Source organism: Carcharodon carcharias, chromosome 19 (assembly GCF_017639515.1).
Source record: "Carcharodon carcharias isolate sCarCar2 chromosome 19, sCarCar2.pri, whole genome shotgun sequence".
NCBI classification, from domain to species: domain Eukaryota; kingdom Metazoa; phylum Chordata; class Chondrichthyes; order Lamniformes; family Lamnidae; genus Carcharodon; species Carcharodon carcharias.
The window spans coordinates 108,580,088-108,594,293 of NC_054485.1; the positions used below are offsets into that span (position 1 = coordinate 108,580,088).

Here is a 14,206-nt window from a genome sequence, read left to right on the forward strand (position 1 = left end):
GTGAGTATGTGTGCGTTTGTGTATGTGTGTGTATATGTGTGTGTGTGTGTGTGCGTGTGTGTGTGTGTATATGTGTGTGTGTGTGCGCGTGAGTGTGTGTGTGTATATGTATGTGTGTGTGTGTGTGTGTATGCGTGAGTGTGTGTGTGTGTCCGTGAGTGTGTGTGAGTATGTGTGTGTGTTGTGTATGACTATATATCGAACAGCTACTGACTGCTGGGAGCATTACTGCACGTCCAGCAACCAATGACAAGAATTTGGGGGCGGGATGATTAGAGGCAGGAGGAATATTTCCAACCAAGGTTGGCAACATTCTTCCCAGGCTATCTGCCTTGTTTAGGACAGTAAGTACTGTTCTTGATCCCGCAGCGAGGCGCATTTGGATAAACCCCAGTGAAGTGGAAGTCACAGGGAAGCAGTGAAGCTGGAAAATGGCATCAAAAGAACAAGCTGAGAGTTTGGCTAAATATTTAGACTGCCCCATCTGCCTGGAGCTGTTCAGGCAGCCGGTGATTCTGGACTGTGGTCACAACTTCTGCCAGCCCTGCATCAGAGTGTACTGGGAAAAGGGTGAGAGAAACTTGTGCCCAGAGTGTCGCAAAGTGTCGAGAGAGAGCAGCCTGAGGATCAACCGGGCTCTGGCCAATCTTGCGGACAAAGTGAGGAACCTGAGGCTGGCTCCGGTGAAGTACCAACACTCCGTCCCCACCAGCCTGGGGTGCCGGGGGGCTCCCAGTCTACAGTTGAAAGTGAAGGGTCCGGACATCAAACTGTACTGCAGCGAGCATCAGGAAGAGCTGAAACTCTTCTGTGAGACTGACAAAGAGTTGATCTGTGTGATGTGTCTGGATGGGAGAGGAGGTCGGGGTCATAAGTTCCACGATTTTATGCTCATTCACGAAGCGGTCATCAAGTACAAGGTAAAACTACCGCCGGTTTTGAATCAAAAATGATAAACAGAAAGTGCTGGAAAAACCCAGCAGGCCAGGCAGCAGCTGTGGAGCGAGAAGCAGGAGTTAACATATCGAATCCAATACGATTCTTCCTCGGAACTGTTTTGTACCTATAGCAGGAAGCGTTTTTAGCTTTGGCACAAAGCAAGCCATGTCAGATTGAAGGCCCATGATGCACCTCACCCGAAAATCAGGGATGGTGGATGGTGAGGAGGCTAATTCAACAGCGCCCGTTTTGTTCCATCTCCTGCATCTCAAATTGCTCCCCTACGCGATTGTAGCACAGTGGATGGTGTTTCTGCCTCTGGGCCAGCTGTTCCAGGTTCAAGTCCCACCTCAACATTTGATGGCCAAGGGCTGCATAATGCAGCCCAACTGACTGAACACCAACCTGCAAATCCTTCCAGTGTACACTAATGGTGGGCAGGAAGAGCAGGAGAGATTCCTGGTCAGCCATTTGATGGAAAGAACATCGGAGGCTCTACCATCACCACCTATAGCTCCAGCTGACAGCATGCATGTTGTCACGGGAACTTGGACAGCTGACTGAATTGGAACCCATCCATCCCTACCCCACCCAATGCATTGTCTGGTTTCTCACCTAGACATATAAATGTTTCTTCAAAAATAATTGTTTTAACCCTAGGATAGACTGAAATCATCCTTGGACAAGCTGAGGCAGAAGATCACTGTTCTTGAAGCCAAGTTGAAAGAAAAACAGAGCATTTCAGAAATTGGAGTAAGTTCCCTCCATGTTTCTTTCTGTCTGTCCTTTGCCACCTGGCGTTTTGGTGCTATAGATTTTACCCCTTTTCTTGTTTGTTGCACTGCTGTTTTCCACAGGAGAAGTCAACCAGTCTGCAGAACCTCATTTCATCCGAGTTCGCAAAAATGCACCAGTTCCTCAGCAGGAAAGAAGAGAGCTTGATTCGGGAGCTGAAGGACCACGAAGAGAACATTTCTGAAGCAATGGAGAAGAGCCTTCAAGAGATAAAGGATCATTTAGATTCCATTCAGCAAAAGCTTTTGCGCTTGCACAGCAAAATGGACCAAAGAGAGTCGATTAACTTTTTGGAGGTACAAGGGTCATGGAGAATGGGGAAATGTTTGTTATATTCAGCCACATTCAGTGTTTAATTTGCAGCTTGAAAATACCTAATCTTCATGGTTTCACTTGCATAGCATGCAGACACATGTTCTTTGAGAAGAACCACAGGTTGGCAAAACAAAGTGCAGATCAGGAAGTAAAAATGTTCAAACAGGTTTTAATTTTCCAAACAGGTTTGAGTTTGTATCCTCTTGAAGATGATTCTTCAATTGTTGGTCAATGAGGCTACACACACCCAGTGGATCAAATCTCTAAATGTCTCAATTCAGGCACTTTTAAGATAGGAAACATCCTCATTCTAATTTTCTGGGCCAAGAACCTAGTAATGAGCTATGAATGACTTTATTATTCTGCACTGATCTGAATCTCGCTGAGATTGCAAGTTGTAGTTTTTGTGCGAGTTATTGTCCAGCTGGGAAAATGACTATTGAGGGCAGGCAAGAAAGTGGAGTTAAAACCACAATCAGATTAGCCATGGCCTGATTGAATGGCGAGCTAGGCTTAAGGAGTGAAATGGCTCCTGCTCCTATTTCTTATGTGAAACATGAGAGTGGGAGGAAAGCTGGTTTCACAGCCCACCCAACATTAGTCTCGAAGATAAAAATAAAATACTGCAGACGCTGGAAATCTGAAATAAAAATAGGAAATGCTGGAAAAACTCAACAACTTTGACAGCATCTGTGAAGAGAGGGACAGAGTTAACGTTTTGAGTCTGTGTGACTTCTTCTTCAGAAGAGTCATATGGACTCGAAACATTAACTCTGTTTCTCTCTCCACAGATGCTGTCAGATCTGCTGAGTTTTTCCAGCATTTTCTGTTTTTACAACGTTATTCTGTTTTGACTTAATTGAGTGGAATGTGAAACTAGCCTTACACGCTGGATGGGATTTTCCAGTACCACCCACTGCAGGACTGGAAATTCATGGGTTTGGATTTTATACTCCATAAAATTCCCAGTATTCTGAAGCTACATGAGCTAGGTTCTGATGAAGAGTCATTCGGACTCAAAACGTTAACTGTATTACTCTCCGCAGATGCTGTCAGACCTGCTGAGTTTTTCCAGGTGTTTTTGTTTTGGCTAGGTTAATACTGCCCTCACTGGAACCCATGCCTTCAAATTGCAGTATTCAAATCTGTCTGTGTACTGCACCCACTGAATGGACTAACATCAGTGTTGAAATGGAGAGATTGGAGGCTGGGGGCAGGAGGTTGGGGATGGGGGAGGCGGTGGAATGCAGTGGTGGTGGGGAGTGGGTGGGGTGCAGATTTGAAACCAAGGGATTTGTGTGCCAATATCCGATTATGTCAGAAATTATTATTACTATGCCAGCCCTTGGCACATCGTCGTGGAATGCTTTTTTCCATTAGTCTGGAGAGCTGTTAATCAGGCTAAAATAAAGGGTTAAAATTTGGGTAAAAGAATGAATAATTGGAAAGATCAAGCATTGTAGTGCCAACAGAAGTTCCGAGGCTCAAGCATCTGAGGTCACCTCTGAGGTCTCGGAACAGGAGGAGGCTTTTGTACCATTCAGTTGGAGCGTGGTCAGCCTGTATCTTAACTCCATTTACTCACCTTAGATCCACGTTCCATGATACCTTAGCCAGTAAAAAATCTATCAAACTCAAGTCTTGAAAGCTCTAATTGTCACAGATCCACAGCCTCTTGAAGGAGAGAATTCTTAATTTCTATACCAATTCTGTACAAAATGGTCTCATCTCATATGAATTTGTGCCTCTCCCGCTCTCCCGTAATTGAGGTTTGGTTATTTTGGTCCTGCGTTTGATGCTGGTTTCTGTCTGTCCTAACACTATCACCGGTGCGATACAATACCCAGCTAAGACACCTCTTCTATTTTACCTTCAGGAAGAAGCTTGTGGACAAAAGAGGTAATGCAAAGTTCTTCACAGAAACACTATATATAAACGAAAAAAATGATATCGTTTAAGGTCACTTTGTAATGCCAATTATTATATGTTTGCTTTATTAGTGAAGACAGTCACCGCATATTAACCAGTGGAAATCTGCCTCTGGGACTGTTCAAAGGACCTTTGCAGTATACAGTGTGGAGACAGATGATTGACACCATCTGCCCAGGTAAGAAGTTATTGCTGAAAAAGAGACATGTCAAAGCTTTTCATCTTGCGTTCACCAGGTTACTCGCAAGAATATCGATATAAGGGGGAAAACAACAATTTATACTATATGTGAAGAGTGGCATTGCCACTTGCCAACCAATCAGCATCTCTTCACATACAGTAAAAATTGTTGTTTCCCCCCGTATATTGGTATTCTTGCAATTGTCCTGATGAGTGCAAGACAAAAGGCTTTGATATGTCTATTTTCAGAAATACACAAGTTCTGTGCTATCAAACGACTATAAGAAGCTGCTCTCGATGTATAAAAGAAAACTTAGATAAAAGAAACTTTAAGCAAGAAACATTATTATGATGCATAATTTGCTTTCCAGAGATTGGATACAATTGCTTTGTTAACCACAGTCTCAAACCAGGGGTCACAGTCTCAGGATACAGGGCAGGCCATTTAGGACTGAGATGAGGAATAATTTCTTCACTGAGAGGGTGGTCAACCTGTGGAATTTTCTACCACAGAAGGCTGTGGAGGCCGGGTCACTGAGAATATTCAAGAAAGAAATTGATAACTTTTTGGACCTTAGGGGCATCAAGGGGTATAGAGAGAAAGCAGGAATATGGCGATGAGATAGAGGATCAGCCATAATCATATCGAATGGCGGAGCAGGCTTGAAGGGGCAAATGGCCGACTCCTGCACCTAGTTTCTATGTTTCTATGTTAATGGTTGGACAAACTCCTCAGATATATTGAACAGATTTTGAAAATGTCGCTCAGTCTTAACCCTGAACTTGTGATTAACCTACTCATTATAGAATCCGCCAGATTGTAAGTCAGCAGTGCAACTGAAAATTAGGCACATTAAAAACCTTCCCCACCTTGATGGCAGTGAAATGACACTAATACTCTGTCGCTTTTTCAATATCCTTCTTCTCGCCTGCAAGGTTGGACAATAGTTAATTAGCTCAGTGAAAAGAAAACATTTTCTTTTCCAGTTATAGCTGATACAATGTGAAAGCAAGTATTTTAATAACGCATTGTCCTCCAAAACTATACAACCATTAAACAGCCTGATTAAAAATAAACACTGTATATTAACAGAACAAAATGTGCTTATGATGCATCGGTGACCAAAACAAGTGTCCACTAAGCAATTTTAGCCCAGTCAACTGCAGCTATAAATGTTTATTTGTTGTTCTTTTCAGTTATATGGATACCAAACTGTCCTTGCATCTGACAGACTGATAACATTTGATCAGTGTGTTTTCTCATTCTGTTCTCACAGTAATATTAATACCATCCTCTTTTCTAAAAGTACTATCTGTGGTTTGCTCCATATGTTGCGCTAGATGGCCTTTGTCAGAAAGTCGCAAGCACCACTAATGCTGCTTAAAAAAATAACTCCACCATGAAATTCTCAGGTGAAATCGGTTTATGCCAGTTTGACGTGAAGACTATTGGAGAATTTTGGCCGCTTGCTTTATACCAAGCATGATCTTATTTTCCAATGAAACTGGACATTGGGAAAGAGCACAAATCAGGCAGAATTACACTGGCCATCACGTTATGCGACTTGCCTGATATTTAAGTTAGCGGAACCAAATGTCAGGTGGAGTGGATAACAGATGATGGATTTTGTGGGGAAATGGTAGCTAGTGGTAATGTCACGGGACTAGTCATTCAGTTTAATGCTCTGGGGACATGAGTTCAAATCCCACCATGGCAGCTGGTGGAATTTAGCTTCAATTAATAAATCTGGAATTAAAAGCTAGTCTCAGTAGTGGTGACCATGACAACTCTCATTGACTGTCATAAAAACACATCTGGGTTCACTAATGCCCTTTAGGGAAGGAAATCTGCTGTCCTTACCTTCTCTGGCCCACATGTGACTCCAGACCCACAGCAATGTGGTTGACCCTTAACTGCCCTCTGAAATGGCCCTAGCAAGCTGCTCAGTTCAAGGGCAATTGGGGATGGGCAACAAAAGCTGGCCTTCCCAGCGATGTCCACATCCCATGAATGAATCTGAAAAAAAAATGTGATTAAATGAGGATGAAACAGGCTCAAAGCAAATCAGCAGCCTGTTTCACACAGCTCTGCATTTGTATTTTCCATTGACTTCAGTAAAGAAAATTGGACAAGTCATAAAATAGGCTTCTGATTCCCTAACATCCAATTGTTTTAACCTGGTGATAAAAGCTATCATTATCCCACTTCAGACTTTTTACCTTCGCCCTTTATCAGTGACTTTCCAGCCGATGGAAATAGTGGCCAGAATTTTACGGCCGGGTCACAGCGGGTATGGGGCTGTAAAATGCGATGAGCCATTGTAAACTCCATTGATGCCGGCGGGAACGTAAAATCCCACTGCCACAATATTCTACCTAGTGTTTCCTTATTGAACCAAAGTTTGCTTTTTATAACTATCTCTGCACAGTCTCCCCAGAACCTTCTGCACTCCTCTTGAAATCAATCTCATTATTTGAAGTCACTGATAACTTCCAGTCCTGATGATTAGAGGGAGCTTCAGATTGGGGAATTCCTTCAATCATCAGTGAATTATGGAATAGAATAAAAGCAGAAAGTACTGAGCCTCAGCAGATCTTGCAGCATCTATGAGAAGAGGGAGTGATAATGATAGTATAATTTAATACTTTCATAACACTTTGATACTATCATTACCGATCCCTTTGCCTTTGGTACCATATCATCTTTGCCCTTTAATTTCCAAACTCTCTAACCTATCCCTGACCTTCTCTTTTGCTCCCCCTGCCCCTCCCCCTTTCTCAACAGCATAAAACCCATCGCATTTCTACCTCTCTTCAGCTTTGAAGAAGAGTCGTATTGGACTCAAAATGTTAACTCTCTTTCTCCCTCCTAGCACTTTCTGTTTTGATTTCAGACCTCCAGCATCCTCAATATTTTGCTTTTATAATAGAACAGTACAGGTGCTTTGATAAGTGATAGCCATTTTGTGACAAAATAATTCAAGTATCCATCTTTTTATTTCTCTCACTTCCAGCTCCAACTTGCCTGACTCTGGATCCCAACACAGCACATTCCTGGCTCATCCTGTCTGAGGACCTGACCAGCGTAAGGTACGGAGATCAAGGACAGTTGCTGCCCGAGACACCAGAAAGGTTCTACCCATGTGTGTGTGTCTTGGCATCGGAGGGATTCACGTCGGGGAAGCACTACTGGGAAGTTGAGGTGGGAGACAGTGCTGAGTGGGATCTTGGAGTGGTCGCCGAGTCCATCAACAGGAAGGGAGACATCACAGCAACGCCAGAGGCTGGCTACTGGATTGTGTGGCTGAGAAGGAGTGAATATAAAGCTGGTACATTGCCGCGCACCATCCTGACTGTGAGTGTCAAACCCAGGAAGATCGGGGTGTACCTGGACTACGAGCAGGGGCAGGTATCGTTTTACAATGCGGATAACATGTTCCATCTCCACACTTTCAGCGACATCTTCACTGAGAAACTCTATCCTTTCTTCAGTCCTTGTTTGAACAGCAATGGAGAAAACACAGAACCACTAAAGATCTGCTCTGTTAAAGGTCATTAACACCTTAGAACGTCAGTTTTCAAGCAATACTTTTTTCTCTCTTTATTCAACTATTTGCTTTTAAATGTTATTACCAGCAGAAGAGTGGAGGCATTTAGAATAATCTAAGGCTGCACAAGCAGAAAAAGCCATTCAATGGAGTGCGAGGGGCAGGGCATGTAGTGAATGGAGGGGGGTGGGAGGTCATTGATTGCTTCATTCCACACTATCGTTGTTTCCTCCTTTAAAAGTCCAAACAGATAAGTCCTTCACTCACTGTGTGAAAACCAAAAACAGCAGAGCTTGGTGAGTGTAACCCAAATATGGCATATTCAGTGTCCAAAAAATCTAGGCGCAGCAGTAGGACATGTAGAAGATCAAAGTACAATGGTAGCAAATGCATGGTTTCCTATAGTGCACCTCACATCCAAAGAGGTCCTTCAGCAGTCCTTACATTAAACTTCTAGACATAGAGCATGAAGGAGGCAGGAAAGAGGGAGTTAGTGAGGTGAGAATATGGGCACTTTGGGTCAGGATGCCTCTGTGTTCATGGAGCTAGATGTGGGGTAGCCAGGAAGGGGAGTGTTCAGGTGCTAAGCTCTGGAATAGGGTAAAGTGGCAGGGGTAGGCACAGGGCCAGCTGGTGAAAGAAAGGTCTTGGGGTCCCATCACAAGTCTGAGAGGAAGCTGAGCTGCAATTGCAGCTCTGTTCTCCCAGGAATGGGAGAGGCAACAGTGAGGGCACATTGACTATTCTGACAGTGCGATTCATCCACAGGATGTGGTGATTGCTGGCAGTTATTGCCCATCCCTAATTGCCCTTGAGGGGATGAGTGAGACACTTTCTTGCCAACTGAGTGAGTTTGCTAGCCCATTTCAGAGCCAACCACATTATTGAGATTCTGGAATTGCATATAGGCTAAAGCAGGATAAGGACTTCCTTATGTAAAGTTTATTTCCCTTAAGCTTACCTTTACAACAATTTAGTGCATATATAGTCACCATTTCCTGATGCTAGTTTGTTTTCCTTTTAAATTCCATATTTATCTAATTAACTGAATTTAAATTCCAAACTGTTGTGATGGGATTTGAACTGATATCACTGGATCAATTGCCCAAGCCATTAATTACTAGCCCAGTAACCTAACCACTATACTACCATTTACTGAGGTGGATGTGAGTTATGGAACAAGACTTAGAAGGATACATCAACCTTCCTCACTGATTTCTGCATCTACGCATCTTCCTTTTCCACGTCACAACATGGTTATTGAAATCAAGGTTGTAGGAGGATGCTGAATGACAAAGCATAAAGAACCAACTGTACACAGGACTCCATTAGCACATTGAACACAATGGATGAAATACGATTCAATGCAAAGGTATACAGAAATCTCCCTCAGTCTAAAATTAAACAACACAATCGACGAAAAACCCTTTCACAGAACATGGAATGCTTTAAAACATTGGGCAGCATTTTTTAAAATTTTAATTTGAAGGATTTTCAATCATAAAACTAATTCTCCACTCAACCTCTCATTAACAGACTAAACCAATCTAATGAGTTATATTGGGGCTATCAAGGATTGGTTTTCACTATTTAGTCTTGTCAACTAATCAGAATTGAGGGGTACTTTTTAGTACATTGAGCTATTAGTTTTTGTTTGACTATAGTTTGGGTGCCACAACTGGACCAAAGGCACACAATGCATTTGAAACAAAGAAGGGAAGAACTTGCATTTGTATAACACCTTAGGACATTGCAAAGTGGTTTACAGCTAATGACGCACTTCTGTGCAGTGACTGTTGTAATAGAGGAAACATGGCAGTCAATTTGCATGCAGTAATGCCCAATATACAGCAATGAGTGAGATCATCGGCTTTTATTGGCAGTCTTGACCAAGGGGTAAATGTTGGGCACAACACTTGCCCTTATTCCAATAGTGCTGTAAATGACCATACTAAGCCTTGGTTTAAGATCTCATATGAAAGACAATATCCTTGACAGTACAGCACTCCATCAGTACTCCACTGAAGTCCAGCCTAGATTATATCTTGGTGATGTTTAGTGCAGTGTAACAAACTCATGGCAACTAGCTATAGACACTCCTGCAACATTAAGTAATACACAATTGCACTGAGAAACATTGGAGCACGGAGACAGAGGAGAATTAAAATATGGACAATACCCCCCTCAACATTGCACTAGCAGCATCAGCTTCGATTGTGCGTTCAAGTCACTGGACTGGGGTTTGAATTCACCACCTTCTGCCTCAGAGGTGAGCAAGATGTACAAAACCTCATGAAGAGAAGCTTCCTGGAAAAGTATATATATAAAATACCTGGTGAGTCCAGGGTTGTGTGAAATATCACTTACAGGGTGTGGAGTCTGTTTGATTGGCTTGGATCTTTTAAGTCCACAATGGCTGATGAAAATGAGAAGCATCTGGTCCATGCCATTCTCTATCTTTTGTTAGAATGACACTTTGCCCAATTTGGGCATCTCAGATTCTTCCAATTATACTACGTTGGAATGTCGACAGCATCTAAGGACATTCAAGGCAGTTCATTCATTCATTCAAGACTCCAGTATCTCACCAGATCAATAGTTTTCTGAGCTAACCTTCGATTGAAATGGGACAGCTCTTTCAAAGTGTTGAATGGGCCGAAGGGCCTCTTTCTGTGCAGTATAATTCTATGAATTGGAACACTAGAGATGGAGTGAGAAATAACCCGTTGAGTCATTAAGCATTATGCTATAATAAATTCTGCTCTTCATATTTCCTCCTTTAGTATTTTGATAAAACCAACCCCGGCAGGATATGCGATATTTATGTGAAGGCTTCCTTAAACCTGACCAGTTGCCAGAGTTCTCTTGTTTTGTATTTTCCTTTCAATAGTTTCTGGTTATGACTATTTCTTTCTTTGTAAAAACTACAAATAAATATTATTTTGTTGAACTCCTGGAGAAATATGAAGCATGGATGTGCCCTTGTATCACTTCCTCCAGAAGACATTAGAAATCTGAGCTAACATTGTTGTCCTTTCATATTGCAACATTCTAAGCCCAAATTTGCAGAAGTGCCAAACAGTGATTTTATATTTATTACACCAGGGAGTACTATAGCTTTATAATTTGAATGAACAAATTTAATATATTTAATTCCATGGGAATGGGCAGAGGGAGGGAGGGATGTTTGATATGTGGTTATATAGTGATCTCAACATTCATTTCCTCTGGCAGGAAGATCACCCTACACCACCTTTGCTACCATTTGCCCTGCCTCAAACCAGCTGCTTATGAAACCCTTGCCAATGTTTTACTGACCTCCAGATTCTGCTATTCTAGTTCAGCACCCCTCCACCTGCCCATCTTCCGCCCTCCGCAACTTTGAGCTGATCCAAAATCCTGTATCCCAAGCCCTATTCACTCATCAACCCCTACCCTCACTGACCTACCTTGACCCTTAGTCAGGCAATGACTCGATTTTAAATCTCCCATCCTTGTGTTCCAATCTCTCCACAGTTCCGCTGCTCCTGATCCCTGTGATTTCTAAGCAGTGTACTTCTAACAGAACAATGCTTAATCCCTCAAAATGCTCTCATAAACCCACATTCTGACAACCCTCTCAGGCCTATGTCCTCCTCCAATTCTGGCCTACTTTGTATCCCCCACATATTTCAGCCCATTTTTGCAGGCTGTGCTCTTTCAACTGTCTGGAACCTAGGCCTAAATTTTCAGCTCAGAGGGTGGATGTGATGGACAGGCCTGCGAGTGGTCAGGAAACGGACCACCGACTGCAATCGGCCCCGGACCGCGATTTCACGCTGGCTGGCCAATTAGCGCGCACTGATACGATCAGCACTGCCTGGGTAGATGTCGGGGGGGGGGGGGGTTGGTGTGTGGGCAGAAGGAGGGCATGTGCTAAAGTCAGCGCGGGCATGGGAGAGTATGGAATGAAAGTTCCCTGAAGGCAGAGAGCTGCTTCAGGGGGCTGAAGAATTTAAATACACAAAATAAAGATTTTAAAAACCAGGAAAAAATGCCCATGCATCGGACACAGTCACCTGAACATATACAACATGACAACTCTGTGTGAACATTTTTATTTTCTTTTAATTTAATGACGGAAACCTCATCCCTCCCTTGGGTGAGGTTTCCTGAAAATGCAAAGTCCATCTGGCCGATTTGCCTGCCAACAAACGGAAGGTTAGATGGCTGTGAAAAATCAATTAATTGCACCATAATGGGCTTAATTGTCGGTTAAGCATTCTGGGCACCCATCCACATGCTGAGCAAAAAACTTGTGCCCCTAAATTCTGAATCCCTCCCTTAGCCTGCCTGCTACTCACGCCTCTTTTAAGACACTCTTTTAAAAACTATCATTTTGACCAAGCTTTTGGTCATGTGTGCTAATATCTTCCCCAGCTCCGTACAAATCTTTGTGTGCTTACAATCTTGTGAAGTGTATTTTACGATGTTAAGTGTGCTATCTGAATATTTATTAAAGTTTAATTTTGTCATGACCCAGCTCCAAGTTGTCAATGTGTAATGAATCTGAAGTCCTTTTGGATTATATGCTCAATACTTGGAAGCTGACTCCATCTTAGTGACAGTTAATGAACTTATTCAAGCTCAAGCCAACCTCAATCCATTACAGCATTTGAACAGCTATTCACAAAGAACATTTGAGAATTGTGTTACCCATTATTGATTTCTGTGTGGAAGTTACGGCCCTATTCCTGTTCCTCTACTCGCATGCATGCCTGCAACTGCCTTGTTCCTCCTGACCCTTCTACACTGAGAATGGCCCAAACATTCTGGGAGAAAATCCATCCGATTGCCAGCACGGCAAGTTCCCTGATCATCAAGCACAGATCATCTCTGCTTTTTAACCTCAGCACAAGCTCTGACACCGAGCACAACTTCAAGATGTTGGGCATGTGCAGGTTAGGACAGAAATCCTGGGGTTGGTCAAAGCTCCACTGTGCAACACTCCCCAAAATCAGCAATCACTGAAATCAGCAAGAATTTCAACTTTCCTGCTCCCATGTCACAGTTGGAAATCCCTTAAAAAGTCATACCTTATTCAATCAGGTTTAACTGGGGTTTTAATGGCAATATGGTTAATACAATTGGATGAGCAGATGTTGTACTCATGGAGTGCTGCTAAATGATTAATTGGTAGGTTTAAAAAGTTATTTTTAATAATATTTTTGAGAAGATTTTTCAGAATATTTAATTTCCTTTCACATCCTGTGCATGTCCCAGTCTTTAATTTTCTCCATGTAAAAATTTTGAGAAGTCATTTAATTTAGTGCTTTTTGTTCCCTGTTCGCGTGTCTGTGAAAATCCTTGAAGGTGAATGGCTGTTTGGACATTACTGCAGTTCCATGCTGGGAGCCCCAGTAAAGAACGCTGCAATCAGTTCCAGTCCTGGTGCATGAAATTCTCATCAGAGAGATTCAGTGAAACTTACTTTCAGGTCAACAGCGAGCACCACCTTCTAAACAGCAATTAGGGACGGGCAACGAATGCTGGCCTTGCCAGTGATGCTCACATCCCACTAAAGAATACAGAGTACAGAACAGGGGCATCCCCAGTGCAAATGGATCTCGAAGGTCACTGTCTCTACTTTTGAATTAGCTGGCCCCATAGAGAGCAACGGTTGGAGGTCAGGGGGGATGAAGTTGATCTTGGCAAGGGGAACAAAATTTGTGTTATACAGTAAGACACACTGCGGATATGCTATTGCCCATTTTATGCTATGGCCCAAGACCAATTTGGAGGTGAAATCGGACTGGAGCAGGGAACATATCAGACAGAATTGCATTGCATTAGCATTATATGAAACACCTTGATATTGTTACACGTGCAAGACTTCATAAGACAGCTGTGTTTTTCAAATGTTTCCTTTTATCAAAGGCAAAAAAAAGTGTTCTGAAGTGGGGTGGTGGTGATCATTTTAAATTCTGCCTGGAGACAGGCCCATGTGAAAACCAAGTGTCAGTTTTCACAATTTGCCACAAAAAGAAGCAGGCGGTCTTTCTGGGCAATAAATCTTAAGCTCAGAGACCTGAAGAGAAAGAGAGAGAGAGAAAGAGAGAGTGAGTGGTGCTGCTGTGTGAAGAGGTGAAGCTACTGGTGTGAGCATAGGATGCTTGTAAGAGTTGTCATACCGCACAGAAAGATGATGATGGAACTTTGGGAGATTTAAGAATTAAGGAGTCACCAGAGCAGACCTTATGCTGGAAATCTGTTCGAGGATACTCAGAAGACTGATTGAAGGGGCTTTTAAAGGACCCTGGTAAACATGCCCTGGTGTGGCAGAGAGAATGGAGCTTGCCAGAAAACCAGGAGAAGTATTGGACTTACTCCACAAGGCTTCTTTTCTTCTGAGAGCATGGTGTAATTTACAAATGTGTTTTAAAGTATTTCACATTGAGTGAATGAGGAGGGTTTTTTCCTGTAATTTGCTATATTGGGTTGCCTACTAAGTAATGTTTAGT

At 42.7% G+C, this 14,206-nt stretch overlaps 1 protein-coding gene across 1 annotated transcript; it reads left to right on the forward strand.

The window, feature by feature from the left end:
* The first annotated feature begins 431 nt into the window (after positions 1 to 431).
* On the forward strand, positions 432 to 7,717 carry LOC121291324 (zinc-binding protein A33-like). The gene is made up of 6 exons (XM_041212396.1): positions 432 to 920; positions 1,600 to 1,692; positions 1,797 to 2,030; positions 3,926 to 3,948; positions 4,050 to 4,156; positions 7,173 to 7,717. Exons 1-6 carry the CDS (start codon positions 432 to 434, stop codon positions 7,715 to 7,717), a joined length of 1,491 nt encoding a protein of 496 aa, XP_041068330.1.
* Positions 7,718 to 14,206: the final 6,489 nt, after the last annotated feature.